Genomic DNA, 21386 nt, shown 5'->3' on the forward strand with positions numbered 1-21386 from the left:
TGGTAGAAGGTCCAGGCTGTGCTACGCTGCTGGTGTATGCCGCACCATAAACAAGATCAGCGCTAGCACCACTCTGCTGCAAATGAGGATCATCATGCAGGGTAGGCAGAACTCTTACATGGGATCGGGTACGTCTGGCCGTAGCAGGGACCTCTACCTCGTCATCCTCACTAGCCGTTAGAGTGCCACTGCTGTCTACAGGTTCATATTCTGAACCACTGGATTCAGCGGATGAGGCGTCCCCATCGCTTTCATTCATCACGGCCAGAATCCTGTAGGCCTCTTCAGCGGAATACCCCTTGTTTGACATTTTGGGTTCACTAAATTTAGGGGGTATTCCTCTGAGACTACCCGGGAAAAAGAGCAAACCTACCTAGTAAAAAGGAGTGCTTGCGAAGTAAAGCTGCGATCGCTAATAAAGATCCAAAAAGCTCAAAAGTGATCTTTATAGCGGCGCAGCGATTTTACGGTGTTTTTGCAGTGATCATAAAAAAAAAAATTCTGTCACTGCGGCGGGGCGGACTGAACGCAAGTGTGCGCACAAGATCAGGCCTGATCGGGCGAACACTGCGTTTTTTGTAGAACCTAAGGTGACCCTAATGTACTTATATAGATCTGATTGCGATCAGTATTGATCACTTACAGATACAATATAGTGCTAGTGCTGATTAGCGACAGCGATGACGCTAATCAGCGACTAATCGGTGACTGCGGTGCGGTGGGCGCTAAACTACCTAGCAAGTAGCTAACTACCTGGCAGGGATGAGGGACCCTTACAGGGGGGGGTGATCAATGACAGGGGGGTGGACAAGGGGGTGATAAGGGTGATCAGGGAGTCTAATATGGGTGATCAGGTGCTAAATAAGGGGTTAATAAATGACAGGGTAAAATCTAATGTGTAGTGTGGTGTTTGGTGCTACTTACTGAGCTGCCTGTGTCCTCTGGTGGTCGATCCAAGCGAAAGGGACCACCAGAGGACCAGGCAGCAGTTAATCAGACGCTATTTTCAAAATAGCGTCTGACATAACCATTTCATTGGACAATTCAAAAATCTACAGCCTGCCAGCCAATGATCGTGGCCGGCAGGCTGCAAATAAACTTGTGAACTGCGCGATCCTGTGAGTGCGCGTTCACAGGAAATCTCGGCTCACGCGAGATGACGCCGGTCGGCGTTAGCGTAGCCTGGGAGCGCCGCAGAGATGACGCCTTTCGGCGTTAGAGTAGCGGTAAGTGGTTAATATGCGGAGGAGCGGCATAGGGGCGGGCTTATCCGACGGTTGAGTCAAGGAGGCCGCTGCCCCCATGACTTCAGCACGACTTCAAAAAGGGGCCAAACACAGTTTTAGAAGTCGATTTTATGAGACAGCACAACGCAGAAAGAAGATATGAATACATCTTTGGGAACACTATGAGAGATACTTTAAGACTAGGTACTGTGATTAGTGTAAGTAAATTGTCTTTTCCAGGTGACAGGTTCCCTTTTAATGAAGCAGTTTTTGGTCCTGCACCCTGAAACAATTGTACTCTGGGCCTGCAGACTTACTAAATCCACACAAACTTTTTTATAAGTACTTCCTAAATCATAATCCGAAAAACTAGTTCCAAACACTACTAAGAGGTTCTTTGACAAAAACACCAGCGTATCCACCTTGTTTGGTTTCAGACAGGAACGATGATTAGATACGATATTACCACTGCTGCTAAAAGCCCTCTCTGATGCAGATCCCGTTGCTTGGATACACAGATATTTTTGTGCTAATTTGCATAGCCTAGGGAAGTTGATTTTCTGAAACTTCCACCATTTCAAAGGATCTTCTCCATGATCTATAAGTGGCATATAAATGTAAATGTTGAGTTCTGCAGCCACTACTTCTCTAAACTGTTCTATGGGATCAAATATGGTGTTGCCTGACAGTGGTGCTGCTGCACGTGTAGATTCCTTGAAAAAAAGTTGCAAGACTTTTCTTCTTGGTTTTCGCAGCAGGTGGGTTTCCCACATGACAATCCCCCTCCGTCGCTGCAGTGCTTTGGGGTTCAGGTTGCTGCTGCTGAAGTTCCTGAAACAAATTAAATAAAAATGCATGTTTTAGGAATATGTTACATGAAATTCTAACCAGTTGAGCAGACTGGTTTCACTCACCAGCAACTCAGCGATGACTCGATCTTTAATGCTCTGGGTCTCCTCGGCTGACAGGTACTGCGTTCTGAACCGTGGGTCCATAAAAGATGCCATGTTTAACAGGTCTTGGGTGACTTCATATTTCTCATTAAGGTACTGTAGAATTCTTGATTTTAGTGACTTGGTTAGGTCAGTGTCCCCTTCCTCTTTAGCCAACACAGAGGAGATTGAGAGCAGGCTTGACACAGGAAATGCTTACATAAATTTCACCTGATAGGGCATCTGTGAAATTTTGGAGTGGACTGAGGGCCTTGTTAACAGATTCCAAAACCTCCAGGTCCTGCCATGAGGGCAGTAGGTGTTTCACTTTACGGTCTGTGGAGAGAATCTTGGACAGAGCTTTTTGCTGCTCTATGACTCGTGCTATCATTTTCTGAGTGGAACCCCATCTTGTTGAGCAGTCGGTCACCATAGCATGTTCTGGAAGGTTGAGTTCTCTTTGTGTCTCCCAGGGCCACCTCTCTTCTTCCAGCTATGGGAGAAGTGGCCCACCAACTTCCTGCATATCCCAGTAGCCCTGCTAATACATTGGGCATGCGCACTATATTTCATGGCATTTCCTGTGAATAATAAGAGCACAACATTAAAAAGTTATTCTCAATTTTATTTAGGAGGACAGGACAGCAGTTAACCATAGAGTTTGGGTGTAATTGTACCATACATTTAAGAATGTTAAATAGACGATACAGCTACCCCAAACCCAATGAATAAATTGCTGCCCTGCGTCCTCCAAACACAGCAGTACAGTAACAGTTACAGTAGTATTAGGAAACACAAGACAAAAAATGTACTACTACTTACCAATGGCCAGATGAAGTCTATGCCCAAAGGACTGAAATCTTGTCCACTGATTAAGCTCCACAGCTTTGACCATATTTGTTCCGTTGTCAGTTGTGATGGCGACCTGATGATCTTCACAGAGGTTCCATGCAGCCAATGCCTCCTTCAAGCCCAAGGCTATGTTCTCTCCTGTGTGGTCATCAGGAAAATAGGATGTTTGGAGGCAACGGCTTTTCAGTTAAGACTCCTCATTGACAAAGTGCACAGTTAGACTTGAACACAAGTCCGTAGTGGTAGAAAAGAATTTCACCCAAGCCATTTCCTGTTGAACCGCATCACGGCATTTGCTGTAAAGCTCGGGGATAGCTGTTTGAGATAAGTAGTTTCGTGAGGGCAGCTGATACCTCTTGTCCAGGGTGTGGATCAGCTTCTGAAATCCCACTTTGCTAACAGAGTATATGGGCATCATGTCTCTTGACAAGCATTGGGTTATGGCGTCAATGATTTCTTTGTCGCTGTGAAGACTTGGCATATGGCGTTATACTCGCAAACGCATCTGTAATTGTGCTCTGGCTTGTTCGGCTTGCTTGTTCTTTGTTTTGTAGAGCACTGGCAGCAACCGCTGCATCTTTACTCTGGGCTTTCAGTGACATGCATTCTTCATACTTTTCTCTGTGCTGTTTTAGGTGCTGGTATAAATTTGTTGTGTTGCCACGTGACGTAGCAACTCTGACTTTGCAAGTTTTGCAGAGTACCTCTTTTTGCTCGGTGTCTGCTATCATAAAGCCAAAATAGCGCCATATAACAGAGGTAGCATTTTTTTTAGCCGATAAATCAATTTTAAGGCATGTCTGGCTGGCAAATGGATCCATCTTCACCTGGTCTTCACTTTGCAGCACACTGGAAAGTTAAACATGACATGATCTATTCCCAGCCACTGCCATTCTAAAGTCATATTAAACAATAATACGACATTACATCCATGATAGACCTGTTGAGAGGGCAAGAGCATAGAGCAATATAAGAATTGGCACAAATACCTGTTTCCTTGCCAAATGTAGGGGAATAAATCTGTGGTTGTACTTTGTGCGTCTTCTCCAGTTTTCTTTCTCTTGTTTCGCCAACTAGAAAAAATTAAAAACTGTCAAGATCTAAGCCAAGCAAGTGTGTAAAGAACATTAGCCAATAATTATGGCATTGGTACCTTTTTGGTTTCCAAATGTAGGGGAACCACAATGACAAATCTGCTGTTGTACCGCAGTCTTTTGGCTTGTCCAGTTTGATAACTTGTTTTACTAGTGACACTTGTCACCTAGAAAGAGTAGTAAACACTGTTGCCAAATGTAAGGAAGGGAACCACGTTGACAAATCTGAGGTTGGAGCGTCTCTTGGCTCTTCCGGTTTTCTTACTCTTGTTTTGCCAATGACACCTGTAGAAAGTAAAAAACTGGGGTAAGAAGACATGAGACCTTAATTAGTATTGGAATTTGGAATCAGTACTTTTTTTTTCTTTCTCAAAATGTAAGGAAGGGAACCACGTTGACAAATCTGATGTTGGATTGGCTCTTCCGGTTTTCTTACTCTTGTTTTCTTACCAGTGCCACTGAAAGAATGTCAAGAAAGATCTCAGGATGAGAAGAATCTAGCAGTCTCACCTTTAAGCCAGCCAGAATCGTATAATGCCCAGCACTGGCCAGCCAGTCGTCCTCATCCCCCAAATGTGCCAGGCCAGACAGTTCGCCACCCTCTTCATAATGCCATGCCAGTTCCTCCTCCCTCATAATGCCACTAATGCCAGCAACTAAGGTTCCCCCCCTCATATGCCACTGTGCCAGCCAACTCCACCCCCTCATATGCCAGCCAGGTCAACCCCCCCCCCTTCCTCATATGCCAGCCAGGTCAACCCCCCCTTCCTCATATGCTAGCTAGGTCAAACCCCCCCTTCCTCATATGCCAGCCAGGTCAAACCCCCCCCCCCCCCTTCCTCATATGCCAGCCAGGTCAACCCCCCCCCCCCCCCCCTTCCTCATATGCCAGCCAGGTCAAACCCCCCCCCCCCCCTTCCTCATATGCCAGCCAGGTCAAACCCCCCCCCCCTTCCTCATATGCCAGCCAGGTCAACCCCCCCCCCTTCCTCATATGCCAGCCAGGTCAACCCCCCCCCCCCCCCCCCTTCCTCATATGCCAGCCAGGTCAACCCCCCCCCCCTTCCTCATATGCCAGCCAGGTCAACCCCCCTTCCTCATATGCCAGCCAGGTCAACCCCCCTTCCTCATATGCCAGCCAGGTCAACCCCACCCCCTCATATGCCAGCCAGGTCAACCCCACCCCCTCATATGCCAGCCAGGTCAACCCCACCCCCTCATATGCCAGCCAGGTCAACCCCCCCCCCCTTCCTCATATGCCAGCCAGGTCAACCCCCCCCCCCCCCTTCCTCATATGCCAGCCAGGTCAACCCCCCCCCCCTTCCTCATATGCCAGCCAGGTCAACCCCCCCCCCTTCCTCATATGCCAGCCAGGTCAACCCCCCCCCCCCCTTCCTCATATGCCAGCCAGGTCAACCCCCCCCCCCCCTTCCTCATATGCCAGCCAGGTCAACCCCCCCCCCCTTCCTCATATGCCAGCCAGGTCAACCCCCCCCCTTCCTCATATGCCAGCCAGGTCAACCCCCCTTCCTCATATGCCAGCCAGGTCAACCCCCCTTCCTCATATGCCAGCCAGGTCAACCCCACCCCCTCATATGCCAGCCAGGTCAACCCCACCCCCTCATATGCCAGCCAGGTCAACCCCACCCCCTCATATGCCAGCCAGGTCAACCCCACCCCCTCATATGCCAGCCAGGTCAACCCCACCCCCTCATATGCCAGCCAGGTCAACCCCACCCCCTCATATGCCAGCCAGGTCAACCCCACCCCCTCATATGCCAGCCAGGTCAACCCCACCCCCTCATATGCCAGCCAGGTCAACCCCACCCCCTCATATGCCAGCCAGGTCAACCCCACCCCCTCATATGCCAGCCAGGTCAACCCCACCCCCTCATATGCCAGCCAGGTCAACCCCACCCCCTCATATGCCAGCCAGCCAGGTCATCCTCCCTTCATGTGCCAGCCAGCCAGCCAGGTCAACCCTCCCCTAATGTGCCAGCCAGCCAGCCAGGTCAACCCTCCCCTAATGTGCCAGCCAGCCAGGTCAACCCTCCCCTCATGTGCCTGCCAGGTCAACCCTCCCCTCATGTGCCTGCCAGCCATCCAGGTCTACCCTCCCCTCCATGCCGCCGCCGTATGAGCCACCACTGGAGCGCCCGCTGTGACCCGTCCCCCAGGTAATATAATCGCAGCATTTTTGCCTTATCGCAATTGCTGATTATCGCGATTCGATTACTTTTGCGATTCATCATGCAGGCCTAATTTATAGATTTTTCTCATTTCACTTCACCAACTTGGACTATTGTGTTCTGATCCATCACATTAAATTCTGATTTACAAAACATTGAACTTAAGGCTGTAATGTAACAAAATACCAAAAAAGAAAAGGGGGTGAATGCTTTTGCAAGGCACTATATACTAGGCATGCATGGTATATTTATAGATAAATTATATTTTCATAAGTGGTATATTTATGTATGATTCATAATTGCATACCGCTAGTATGTTTGAACATTAGAGAGTTCATTATTACTCCATGATATAGAGTACCGCGCTTATATATACTTGCAGCATGAGATTAGTACTTTGATAGATCTATATCATAGACTACTAATGAACTCTCAAATGTTTAAACATACTAGCGGTATGTAATTATGAATCCTACATAAATATACCCCTTATGAAAATATGAATTATCTATAAATATACCACACATGCCTAGTATACATATGGGATAAAGTTACCATGTTTACTGTATTAACTCTAAAGATATGGACTTTAAAAAATAGACATTAAAGACCCACTGTGTTGGTGAATACAACCCCATTGCAGCAAAATATATCGGGACAATATTGCTATTGTATGCACAGAATACATTCCTGCATCATTATTTTTATTTATTTTTTTACCAGAAACTACAATGAGATAATAGGAATTGGAGTATGAATTATGCATTTTAATTGATTTTTATTTTTTTGTATATATTTTTCACCTTTTTGGGGGGGGGGGGGGGGGTTATTGTTTATATAGAAACATAGAATGTGTCGGCAGATAAGAACCATTTGGCCCATCTAGTCTGCCCAATATACTAAATACTATGGATAGCCCCTGGCCCTATCTTATATGAAGGATGGCCTTATGCCTATCCCAGGCATGCTTAAACTCCTCCACTGTATTTGCAGCTACCACTTCTGCAGGAAGGCTATTCCATGCAACCACTACTCTCTCAGTAAAGTAATACTTCCTGATATTACTTTTAAACCTTTGCCCCTCTAATTTAAAACTATGTCCTCTTGTAGCAGTTTTTCTTCTTCTAAATATTCTCTCCTCTTTTACCTTGTTGATTCCCTTTATGTATTTAAAAGTTTCTATCATATCCCCTCTGTCTCGTCTTTCTTCCAAGCTATACATGTTAAGGTCCTTTAATCTTTCATGGTAAGTTTTATCCTGCAATCCATGTACCAGTTTAGTAGCTCTTCTCTGAACTCTCTCCAAAGTATCAATATCCTTCTGGACATATGGTCTCCAGTACTGAGCACAATACTCCAAATGAAGTCTCACTAGTGCTCTGTAGAGCGGCATGAGCACCTCCCTCTTTCTACTGGTAATTCCTCTCCCTATACACCCAAGCATTCTGCTAGCATTTCCTGCTGCTCTATGACATTGTCTGCCTACCTTCAAGCCTCCTGAAATAATGACCCCTAAATCCCTTTCCTCAGATACTGAGGTTAGGACTGTATCACTTTATATTCTGCTCTTGGGTTTTTACATCCCAGGTTCATTATCTTGCACTTTTTCCTAAGTCCTTTTCCATTTGGTGTATCCCTCCAGGAACATCAACCCTGTTACAAATCCTTCATTGTCATCAGCAAAAAGACACACCTTACCATTGAGGCCTTCTGCAATTTCGCTGATAAAGATATTAAATAATATGGGTCCCAGAACAGATCCCTGAGGTACCCCACTGGTAACAAGACCTTGGTCTGAATATACTCCACTGACTACAACCCTCTGTTGCCTGTCCCTCAGCCACTGCCTAATCTATTCAACAATATGGGAGTCCAAGCCCAAAGACTGCACTTTATTGATGTTTAGCGATGTCTACTGCACCTCCTCCATCTATTATTTTAGTCACCCAATCAAAAAAATCAATAAGATTAGTTTGACATGATCTCCCTGAAGTAAACCCATGCTGTTTTTCATCTTTCAATCCATGGGATTTTAGAGGTTCCACAATCCTCTCCTTAAGTATGGTTTCCATTAATTTCCCCACTATTGATGTCAGGCTTACTGGCCTATAATTGCCCGATTCCTCCCTACTACCTTTCTTGTGAATGGGCACAACATTTGCTCATTTCCAATCTTCTGGGACGACTCCTGTTGCCAGTGATTGGTTAAATAAATCTGTTAATGGTTTTGCTAGTTCACCGCTGAGCTCTTTTAATAGCTTTGGGTGTATCCCAAAGGCCCCAGTAACTTATTTTTATTTAATTTTAGACAGTTGACTTAGAACCTCTTCCTCTGTAAAGACACATGCATCCTTTTCCTTCATTTTCCTTTGTAAAAACTGAACAGAAGTATTCATTGAGGCAGTCAGCTAGTTCTTTATCTTCTTCCATATACCTTCCTTCTTTTGTTTTTCATTTGGTAATTCCTTGTTTTAGTTGACTTTTTTTCATTTATGTATCTGAAGAATGCCTTATCGCCTTTTTTCTCTGACTGAGCTAATTTCTCTTCTGCCTGTGCTTTAGAAGCTCTTATAACTTGTTTGGCCTCTCTCTACCTAATCTTATAAATTTGCCTGTCATCCTTTTTTTTTTATAATTCCTAAATGCAATCTTTTTGTTTTTAATGATATTGGCCACCTGCTGAGTACCACAGTGGTCTCTTCCTTGTTTTTCTTTTACTGACAAGCCTAATGCAATTTTCTGTTGCCTTCAATAGTGCCACTTTTAAATAGTCCCATTTCTCCTGGACTCCAATGAAACCTTTCCAGTCTGATAGGGACTCGTATACCACTAATCTAATTTTAGAAAAGTCAGTTTTTCTAAAATCTAAAACTTTTTTTTGTTTTTGGGTGGTGTGACTCAGTCACTGTACTTATAGTAAACCACACTGACTGGTGATCACTAGATTCCAAGCTTTCCCCTACAGTAATATCAGATACCAAATTCCCATTTGTGAATACTAAATCTAAAATGGCCTCCTTCCGGGTTGGCTCCTCCACTACTTGCTGTAGAGGTAAATCCCAGTAGGGAATTTAGAATATCTGTACTCCTGGCAGAACTAGCTTTTTTGGTTTTCCAGTTTTCATCTGGAAGATTGAAGTCTCCCATAATGATAACTTCCCCCTTCAATGTCATTTTAGCTATTTCCTCAACTAGTAGATCATCTAATTCTTTGACTTGGCTAGGTGGTCTATATATCACACCTACACAGTTACCTTATGATTATCAAGCTGCAAGGTAACCTAAACTGACTAATTTGTTCTCGCTAACTTGTATCAAATTAGATATTATGCTATCTTTCACATACAGGGCCACCCCTCCCCCCTTCTTGCCTTCTCTGTCTTTCCTGTATAGAGAGAACCCTGGTATTGATATATCCCAGTCATTACTCCCCTTGAACCACATCTCAGTAACAGCCACTAGATCTATATTCTCAGTTGCCATTATAGCCTCAAGTTCATTGATCTTATTCCCTAGACTGCGAGCATTTGTAGACAAGACTCTGAGCTTGTCATTTCTTAACCTTTGTGCTACTGGCCTCTTCTGGCATTGTTCCAGGGGGCAGTCGGACTGCTGGATTATCACTCTTTTTTGACCCCCTATCCTAGTTTAAATGCTTCTTAGCAAATACTTGGAACTGTTCACCGAGGACATTCGTTCCCTTGAGAGAAAGATGCAAACCATCTTTCTTGTACATATGAGGAAAAAAAGGAATTGTTGGTCCAGCTTGTATTCGTGGTAATCCAAAGCTTTATTCAATATTCAGTAAAATCCAGGTACAGGAATGCAGGTCTACATGTTTCAGGCACAATAAAATCCTAGCCCTTACTCATGACATTTTCAAGTACACTGCAGAAAGTTTTTATAGAGAGGAGGGAGGGACTGACTTTCTCACCTGAGGTAATCAGGCTGAGGTTCAACCACTCCCATCCCATCCACAAAACAACACTCAATTAAAAGCAAACCATAAATGTATGTAGTTTATAAAAACATAAAAAGGAATAACAATGACATATTCTGAAAAAAATATATATAGTAATGATGACGGAACTGGGTAAGAAAAATGAGAAAGGAGGAATACTATATGATCCATGGTTTAAAGATCAATATTGTAGGATAAGGTCAAGTTTTTTATTCAGACCATGGGGTTGGCGACTTTCTAACTGGAAAATCCAGTAGGATTCTCTATTCAGAAGTTTGCATTTTCTGTCACCGCCTCTTAAAGGTTTTTTGACTTTTTCAATACCTTGTGCTGACATATATGAGACATCCCCACCATGCACTGTGGCAAAGTGGAGACTTGCCGCAGATACATTGCGGTTTGCATGGTGCGGTATGTCTGATATATGTTTTCTAATGCGCGTTTTTATGGCATTTGTTGTACATCCTATATATTGCAGCTTGCATTTAGTGCATGTTATGCAATAAATAGCAAAAGTAGTGTTGCAATTGAGAAAGGAGTGAATCTTAAAAGTCTGGCCATTAACAGTAGATTCAAAGTTCTGGCTGATTTTCATGTATTTGCAACAAATACAAATGGAATGACCACATTTGTAATTCCCCTTTTGTAGATAACCAAGTGCTCTGAGTAGAGCAAGATTTGTCATTTCTAAAAAGGGAGGGACTTACTGAGCTAGCTATGGTGGGTGCTTTTTTAGCTGCACATTTTACGCCTTTTTGTGCCATTGCTGCCCATGCCTTGTCGCAGGCCAGAACCGGAAAGTGTTTTTTTACAATATTACAAATTTGGGTGTATTCTTTGCTATATTGTGTTACAAAAATATTTTTTCTTTCATAATTCAATGTCTCTCTGATATTGTGACTGTGTTTTTTCACATTAGTAGTTAATAGTGAATTTCTGTCAATATTTGATACCTCTCTATTGCATTTGTCCAACATTTTTTGTGAATAAGCCTTATGTGTCAATCTTTTAATAATGGGAGAATTAATTAGAGCTAGAAGGAATTGCAGTGACGAGTCAACCTACAAAACAGAGGCAGAAAACATTATTAAAAGATTGACACATAGGGCTTATTCACAAAAAATGTTGGACAAATGCAATAGAGAGGTATCAAATATTGACAGAAATTCACTATTAACTACTAATGTGAAAAAACACAGTCACAATATCAGAGAGACATTGAATTATGAAAGAAAAAATATTTTTGTAACACAATATAGCAAAGAATACACCCAAATTTGTAATATTGTAAAAAAACACTTTCCGGTTCTGGCCTGCGACAAGGCATGGGCAGCAATGGCACAAAAAGGCGTAAAATGTGCAGCTAAAAAAGCACCCACCATAGCTAGCTCAGTAAGTCCCTCCCTTTTTAGAAATGACAAATCTTGCTCTACTCCGAGCACTTGGTTATCTACAAAGGGGGAATTACAAATGTGGTCATTCCATTTGTATTTGTTGCAAATACATGAAAATCAGCCAGAACTTTGAATCTACTGTTAATGGCCAGACTTTTAAGATTCACTCCTTTCTCAATTGCAACACTACTTTTGCTATTTATTGCATAACATGCACTAAATGCAAGCAGCAATATATAGGATGTACAACAAATGCCATAAAAACGCGCATTAGAAAACATATATCAGACATACCGCACCATGCAAACCGCAATGTATCTGCGGCAAGTCTCCACTTTGCCACAGTGCATGGTGGGGATGTCTCATATATGTCAGCACAAGGTATTGAAAAAGTCAAAAAACCTTTAAGAGGCGGTGACAGAAAACGCAAACTTCTGAATAGAGAATCCTACTGGATTTTCCAGTTAGAAAGTCGCCAACCCCATGGTCTGAATAAAAAACTTGACCTTATCCTACAATATTGATCTTTAAACCATGGATCATATAGTATTCCTCCTTTCTCATTTTTCTCACCCAGTTCCGTCATCATTACTATATATATTTTTTTCTGAATATGTCATTGTTATTCCTTTTTATGTTTTTATAAACTACATAAATTTATGGTTTGCTTTTAATTGAGTGTTGTTTTGTGGATGGGATGGGAGTGGTTGAACCTCAGCCTGATTACCTCAGGTGAGAAAGTCAGTCCCTCCCCCCTCTCTATAAAAACTTTCTGCAGTGTACTGGAAAATGTCATGAGTAAGGGCTAGGATTTTATTGTGCCTGAAACATGTAGACCTGCATTCCTGTACCTGGATTTTACTGAATATTGAATAAAGCTTTGGATTACCACGAATACAAGCTGGACCAACAATTCCTTTTTTTCCTCATATCTACAGTGGAGGAAATAATTATTTGACCCCTCACTGATTTTGTAAGTTTGTCCAATGACAAAGAAATGAAAAGTCTCAGAACAGTATCATTTCAATGGTAGGTTTATTGTAACAGTGGCAGATATCACATCAAAAGGAAAATCGAAAAAATAACTTTAAATAAAAGATAGCAACTGATTTGCATTTCATTGAGTGAAATAAGTATTTGAACCCTCTAACAAAAAAAGACTTAATACTTGGTGGAAAAACCCTTGTTTGCAAGCACAGAGGTCAAACGTTTCTTGTAATTGATGACCAAGTTTGCGCACATTTTAGGAGGAATGTTGGTCCACTCCTCTTTGCAGATCATTTCTAAATCCCTAAGGTTTCGAGGCTGTCTCTGTGCAACTCTGAGCTTGAGCTCCCTCCATAGGTTTTCGATTGGATTAAGGTCCGGAGACTGACTAGGCCACTCCATGACCTTAATGTGCTTCTTCTTGAGCCACTCCTTTGTTGCCTTTGCTGTATGTTTTGGGTCATTGTCGTGCTGGAACACCCATCCACGACCCATTTTCAGTTTCCTGGCAGAGGGAAGGAGGTTGTCGCTCAGGATTTCACGATACATGGCTCCGTCCATTTTCCCGTTTATGCGAATAAGTTGTCCTGTGCCCTTAGCAGAAAAACACCCCCAAAGCAAAATGTTTCCACCCCCATGCTTGACGGTGGGGACGGTGTTTTGGGGGTCATAGGCAGCATTTTTCTTCCTCCAAACACAGCGAGTTGAGTTAATGCCAAAGAGCTCTATTTTGGTCTCATCAGACCACAGCACCTTCTCCCAGTCACTCTCTGAATCATTCAGGTGTTCATTGGCAAACTTCAGACGGGCCTGCACATGTGCCTTCCTGAGCAGGGGGACCTTGCGAGCCCTGCAGGATTTTAATCCATTGCGGTGTAATGTGTTTCCAATGGTTTTCTTGGTGACTGTGGTCCCTGCTAATTTGAGGTCATTAACTAACTCCTCCCGTGTAGTTCTAGGATGCTTTTTCACCTTTCTCAGAACCATTGACACCCCACGAGGTGAGATCTTGCGTGGAGCCCCAGAGAGAGGTCGATTGATGGTCATTTTGTGCTCCTTCCATTTTCGAACAATCGCACCAACAGTTGTCACCTTCTCTCCCAGCTTCTTGCTAATGGTTTTGTAGCCCATTCCAGCCTTGTGCAGGTCTACAATTTTGTCTCTGACATCCTTGGACAGCTCTTTGGTCTTTCCCATGTTGGAGAGTTTGGAGTCTGCTTGATTGATTGATTCTGTGGACAGGTGTCTTTTATACAGGTGACTAGTTAAGACAGGTGTCCTTAATGAGGGTGACTAATTGAGTAGAAGTGTCTAACCACTCTGTGGGAGCCAGAACTCTTAATGGTTGGTAGGGGTTCAAATACTTATTTCACTCAATGAAATGCAAATCAGTTGCTATCTTTTATTTAAAGTTATTTTTTCGATTTTCCTTTTGATGTGCTATCTGCCACTGTTACAATAAACCTACCATTGAAATGATACTGTTCTGAGACTTTTCATTTCTTTGTCATTGGACAAACTTACAAAATCAGTGAGGGGTCAAATAATTATTTCCTCCACTGTATATTTCTCTTACTTCGGGTGAAGGAGCCGGTCCGCGCTATATCAGTGGAATCCTTGGCAGGTGAAAGCTGCTCAAACTCCTGATTTTCACAATCTTTCTTGTACAGTTCTTTTCCATTCCAACAAGAGCTAACATGAGACACAAAGCCAAACCCTTGGTTCAGACAACATTCACCAAGCCATGCATTGTATTCCTTAATGCGCATCTTCCTGTCATGCTGAAGGTTATGCACAGGCAAAACTGCAGAGAATGAAACAGTTGATGCAACCTCCCGTATATCCTTTCCAAGTGTGTGAAAATCTTCTTTCACCTTTGAAACCTCATTGCAAGCCAGATTGTTTGTCCCAAGATGGAGAATAACATCCACTTCCCTTTCCTGCTTTGCTTGCCTAGCAATATTAAGGATCTGTTGTCTATCCCTGCTAGCGGTAGCACCAGGGAGACCTCTCACAACACCATTCTCCTCAAACTTCACACTTCTTATGATGGAATCGCCCACCAACAGCTGCTTACTATCAATCCTCACCTTTTCCTTTTTGTCTTTGGCTGCAGTCTTACATACTTTAGGTATGGGAGATGATTGTTTCTCACCCACTGTGCTTGAGCCATCCTCCATGTTGCTCTTGCACTCTGAAAGTGCTGCAAATGAAGTGTGTATCAAATAAATATGTTGTCCAACATTCAGAACTAGGCGTGCGCGCCTATTTTGCCTCTTATTCCATTTTGAAATATACTGAGACTGGGTGACTCTGTAAGAAAGTGAACCCCCATTATCCATTTCGCCTTCGGTGTGAGCCCCTACACGCTATTCAATATTCTATTATAATACCTATTACACACTGGCAAATCTTAATCTAAAGTTATGCCTTTGATGTTTAAAATTACCTAAAGGAGTTTTTCTGAGACTTTTATACTGATGACCTAACCTAGGTCATGAATAAATGATTGGTAATCTGACACCAGGGACTCCTACAGATCAGCTGTTTGAGAAGGCATCTGTGCCAGCATTAGCACAGCACATTGTATAGTGGCTGTGCATGGTATTGCAGCTCAGCTCCATTCACTACAATGTAACTGATGAACGTGACGTCATATGGCCTAGAGAAACCTGCAAGAAGTGCTATTGCAAGTGCTGGTTCTTTCTCAAACGGCTGAGGTCCCGGAAAAACTATTTTTATAGTCTAAAAATTATTTTTAAATATGTTACTGGTTATTAAAAGGGTTTTCCAGGATTTTCTAACTGACGACCTATCCTCAGAATTGGTCATAGGGACCCCCGGCGATCAGCTGTTTGAAAAGACACCAGCTCTCCTGTGTGCGCCGTGGCCTTCTCCCAGCTTACCAAGCACAGCGTTGTACATTGTATAGCAACTGTGCTTGGTATTGCACTCTGTAACCCCGTTCACTTGAATAGGGCTGAGCTGCTCCTAGGACACGTGACCAATGAACATGTTGTGACTGGCCTAGGAAAAGCTGTGAGCACTGCTGCCTTCTCAAACAGCTGATCGGCAGGGGTCCCGCTTCATTGAAATGTACTAAGCAAGCACTGATCAACATTCTGCATTGTTGACTCATGCTAGTTCATTGATAGAATATTTGCTTATGTAAGTGAGGCCGAAGGTCCGCTATACAAATGAGTTAACTGTGATGCGCTGGCACTCCTGACTCTCTCTCTTACCTGCTCAGCAGTAGGAAGATGGAGAGGGGAAGTTAAGGATAAAGCAAGTTGCATTTTAACAGTTGGGAGACACCTACACATGTCAGAGGGTTCAGCCAGGGTCCATCTAATGTGTATAGCCAGCTTAAAGGGAACCTATCACCAGGATTTTGTGTATAGAGCTGAGGACATGGGTTGCTAGATCGCCGCTAGAACATCCGCAATACCCAGTCCCCATAGCTCTGTGTGCTTTTATTGTGTAAAAAACGATTTGATACATATGCAAATTGCCTGTTGAACATTTATGGCATATCCTGTGGCTGTGCCATAAATGTTCAGATGGCATAACCCTCTAGGGCCTTTTAGGTGGGCCAATGATCAGCCAAACAAAAGTAGTTGCCTGCACAGTCCGTGCCATTATGTGGAGGCAGTGTCCTCAGGTTTACGGCACTGCCTGCATGAGCTTTCAACTAGTGGCATGATGACGTTTAGGCTTCCTTTCTGTCGGATTTGCTATGACTTTCGTCAGAAACTGGCCCAACCCTAGCTGGCATAGGCTTTAGTTTGTGGCGCATGGATTGCCAAAGGTGCAACTCATTTATTAAGAGTTGCATCTGACTCTGGCACACAGGGATCAAGACTGGCATATGCCCCCCGATATGTTCAAAGACATATCTTTATGTGACGAATGGTTTGATTGGGCAATAATGATCCTTTACTTGGCTCAAGAATTGGGCCAATTACCAAGAACAAGCACTTATTTGAATGCTCTCTCCGATGTTTGGCTGATCAACCGTCGTTCATTTTTGGGTGATAGTATCTTTCATAGGGCAAGTAAAATCATTGTTTGTCGACAGATGTTTCCCTGTATAAACAGGATGTGCTGCGGACAATATGCACACTGAGTGGTGGACAAATGATCGTAATGATAAAATTTTGATCTCTTTAAACATCTGCCAGTCCACTTGCACATTTTATTGGCCCGTGTAACGGTGTAGTCTTGTTTCTCTGAAATATTGTTTCTCTAAATGATTTAACTCCATGTTTCATGTTTTTAAGGCTGCAACAGAGCTTCAGAAGAGCGGAGTTAATATGAGCTTCTCATTCTTGAACTATGCTCAATCTAGCCAGTGCCGAAGCTGGCAGGACAGTTCAGTGAGTTATGCTGCTGGAGCACTTGTGGTGCATTGAGCCACTGAACACTCAGGGATGCCACCTGGAAACACAATGCTGACACAACCTTTTCTTTCTGTCCATGGGGTCATAGCCAAGCAGTAGCACAGTATGGCTCTGCTCTGTGGGTTACTATGAACCTCAACCCAGTTCATATCTCCTTTCTTCTTTTCCTTTAGGTGTAGTCCTATCTTGTTTTTTTATTTTTATTTTTTTCCTTTTTGACACCATTAAATACAGGATTTGCTATCTTGGTTATGGTATCAGAATTAAACTTGTGTCAAAATGTTTGTAAACTTGGAGACTGAAAATTCAAAACTGGTGGCAGATTATAAAATGTTAGTTATGTGGAATAAGTTAATCTTTACCATAACATGAATTTGCACTGTGCAGATATGTGCACATGTACTCAGCTTTCAGAATAGTTTTGCAACTTGTAAAACAATATTATAAAAAATAAATAAAGGGTGAAAGCTTTTTATTTAAAAAAAAAAAAGCGTTTATAAATTATCCTTTATCCTGTATTAGACTATAATACAATTCATGTATAGTCTGTTGTTACCAGTGTTGTACAACAAATACCTTCTATTTTAGTTGCTAATAAAGGGCTACACAAACCAAAAATGTGACTTCAGCTGGGTTTGTTGTTATTTGGTGCTGAAAGCATTACCAGTCTCATCTTACCAAAATAGTAAACTCTATTCATGACATTAATATAGATCTGGCTGTGAAGCCTTGTACATATTGGATTTTATTTTGTTGTGTGGTAGGTTTTTTGCAGACATATCCGCCCTATACAACTGATTGGGATTGCTATAGCATGTGCATAGATTTTTACAAGCCCGTTTAGATGAATGGAACCGTTGCAGAAATTTTGGCCTATCCTTAGGCCTGTTTCACACAAGCATATTGATAACCTGACATAATACAGGACCACGGTATGGATGTATTACAGATGAAATTGCATCAATATGTCATTTTATCAATAATACTGATGAGATGTCAAAGACAGAGCTATATAAGGTAGTCATTTTGAAAAATTGATACAATTCAGATCATATACAGTGCATTTGTATTTTAATAACTAACTGTGGCCCACATCCTTTTATGCTCTGAGAGCCACATGCAGCACTGAGAAATGTCCTGAGCTACATTCAGCACGACTGTCATGCACATAATCTGTTCTTATTAATAGTATCAGTGCACAATATTGTTAGGGCGCTGAACAGTCACTATGCACGCATTTATTAAGGTAAATTACCACAATTCCTTGTAAAAAATAAATAAATAGAGGAAATCAAAGAATACTATAAGCAACCCGAGTTACAGTGGTTGTTCCACCCCTGTTGACCCGAAAACTATACACCCCCTAAAATTACCACTAAAGAACCCATTTAAAAAAAAAAAAAAGTATATTAGTTCATTTGGGGAAGTTATTTCACATAACATAAAATAAATATTTTGTAAAAAGCTTTGTATCACAGAAACAAGAAATAATAAAGGGTTACTGAGTTTTCATAAAACTTCAAAGGTTTTGATCAGTGGGTGTTTGAGTGCTGAGACCTCCACTGATGCTAGAACGAGGACAGAGAAGCACTATCACACTCTTCTCTCTGCAGTAGACAGAAGCAAGACAGGCCCATAGACTTTCTACTTAATCCGTCTCTCCCTACTTCTCCTGCAGTAAAGAGAGTGAGTAATATGCATGCTCTTTTGTTTCCTAGTTCTAGGGACCGGTGGGGGTCTCGGCACTCAAACCCCCACGGTTCATATCATTTGATTACGGTAATTTCTTTTCTGAAAACTGTGACCCTTTAAATGGGCATCTGAAAAACAAGCTTTTTAAACCATGAAAGGCTTCAGGTGCTTTAGGCCAATAGACAACAAAACATTAAAGGGGTTCTCCAAGAATTAAGAAAATGAAAATACTTAAATATTATTTTATTATAAATATATTCCAAATACTTTTCATAAGTAATAAAGGATCGTTTTGTCTAGGGAGCAATCCCTAGGAGAAATATAATGGCTGTCATCCTATTAGTACACACTAAACCTGTCCTAATCACACAGCAGGACAAATTATGTCACAACACTGAGCTAAAGAGCTGCCTCATCCTCCTCTCCTACTTGTCAGGGATTATGATCCTGAATACAGTTTAGTATGCTCTTCAGTTGAATCTCTGTAGGAATGGAGCTCATGACGAAACATGAAGTACAGCGAGGAGATGAGGATGTGGCTGATGATCAGCAGCTTGTATGCACTCACAATTACCACAGCCTGTCCGTCCTCTTGTCTCCTCATGAACTCCATTCCCACAGATATTCGGAATCATAATCCCTGACAAGTAGGAGAGGAGGCTAAGGCAGCTATGTCCCATGTGATTAGGACAGGTTTTGTGTGGGACGGCAGCCATTTTATAAGTCCTGGAGAACCACTTCAAAATTTAAATTTGGAACTACAGTGAGGAACAGAAGTATTTGAACACCCTGTGATTTTACAAGTATTCCCACATAGAAATCATGGAGGGGTCAGGGGTCTGAAATTTACATTGTAGGTGCATTCCCACTCTGAGAAACAATACAAAAATTCAAGAAATCACATTGTATGATTTTTTTTTTTTTAATAATTTTTTTATCTTGCACTGCTGAACATAAGTATTTGAACACCTGAGAAACGGCAAGAATTCTGGCCCTCAAAGACCTGTTACTGTGCCTTTTAAGAAGGCCACCTTTACTCCACTCATTTTTATTTTTTTTTATTTTTTTTATAGCGTTTAGTTAACACTTTTCAAGTTATTACAACAATCCCAAAAGGAAAACAGTTCAGTCTGACACAGCCACTCGCATGAGCAAGTACAATGAATCCATCATAATCATATATCATGACAGGAGGGGAACAAACATAATGACAGTACAGTATCTTGTTGTCATGAGAAAGGCAATACCACACTCACTCACACCCCAACCACACTCGCAGACACACACAAGAGTGGTGCAGCTTCCAATACCAACAAGCCTCAAACTGTGCCTCCAGCTTGTACCCACAAGCCCCAGATTTTGTCAAATCGATCAGGCACTCCCCTGGCTTCATACGTCATTTTGTACATCTGCAGGTCGTTATTGATAAGGTGCACCCACTGTATCACCGTAGGACTCTTTGGCGGTTTCCAGTTCAGCAGTATATTCTTCCTCCCATAATACATTAACAGTCGTAACAGTGCTCTACTATATTTGGATGGTGTCGCATCAGAGACTAGCCCCAAAACACATACCACTGGATCGCAAATCCCTGACAACCCCAGTTTGACATTATTAAAATCACATACCCCTTTCCAGTATATCTGGATTATTGGACACCGCCACACCATGTGAAAAAAGGATCCCCTAGCTTCCCCACATCTGTCACACCCAGGGGTCGGTAATTGCCGCATCTGGTATAGGCACATCGGGGTCAAATATACCCTATGCATCCATTTAACTTGAATGAGCTGATCCCGAGCGCTTATGACAGACTTCCTCCACCCCAGACGCCATTCCTCCAAGTGAGAGTCTGCCAACTCTGGGATATCCACCGACCATTTAACAAATGATCGCTGGATAGGGGACTCCTTCATCTTAATAATTTCAACATAGAAGGAGGAAATTGGCTTGTGCGGTTTCTCTCTCCTGGCTATAGATTCCAGTGGCCCACACTCTAATTTCAGGGCTAAGGACTGAAACTGCTTTTCACATGCATGTCTCAACTAGAGGAAACGATAAAAACTCGTGTGGGGTAGCAGGAAGTCTGCACGCAAACTTTCGAAGGATCGGAAAACCCCATCCTGAAACAACTGTGTTAAGTACTTTAGACCTTTTCGCGGCCAAAATACAAAGTCCGAAAGGTAAAAGAGCTCGGGGAGATGCTTATTACGCCACAGTGGGATATACGGGGACCAGGGTTCTCCCATTTGGCTAACCATACGTGTGTCCACAAACCTCTCCCACGCCTCCAGAACCGTGACCATAGCATCTGTATTGCTCTTGGAGTCCAGGCCTCCGCCTCCCCTATATACCAAATTCGTCAGGGCCTCATACGACCCTACTAGCGCCGCCTCTAACACCACTGCTGGATTGTTGGCATCCGCCCTGATCCACCAGGATGCATACATCAAGCGAGTCGCTATATAATAAACATACATATCCGGGAGTTACAAACCTCCTTGCGAATAGGAGGCCTTCAGTGTCTTCCTTGCAATTCTTGGGGACCTGTTACACCACAGGAAATGGGTCATGACTTTGTCTAAAGCAGGGCTGGCCAACCTGCGGCTCTCCAGCTGTTGTAAAACTACAACCCCCACAATGCCCTGCTGTAAGCTGA

At 42.8% G+C, this 21386-nt stretch overlaps 1 protein-coding gene across 1 annotated transcript in view; it reads left to right on the forward strand.

Annotated features, from left to right (window-relative positions):
* MEMO1 (mediator of cell motility 1) overlaps positions 1-17608 on the forward strand; it is a 120571-nt gene extending 102963 nt beyond the window's left edge. Inside the window, exon 9 of the mRNA XM_044290277.1 lies at positions 16916-17608. Within this exon, the coding sequence (XP_044146212.1) occupies positions 16916-17047 (132 nt within the window). The 3' untranslated portion in view covers positions 17048-17608. The remainder of the gene's footprint in view (positions 1-16915) is intronic.
* The last annotated feature ends 3778 nt before the right edge of the window (positions 17609-21386 follow it).

Source organism: Bufo gargarizans, chromosome 4 (genome assembly GCF_014858855.1).
Source record: "Bufo gargarizans isolate SCDJY-AF-19 chromosome 4, ASM1485885v1, whole genome shotgun sequence".
Taxonomy (NCBI): domain Eukaryota; kingdom Metazoa; phylum Chordata; class Amphibia; order Anura; family Bufonidae; genus Bufo; species Bufo gargarizans.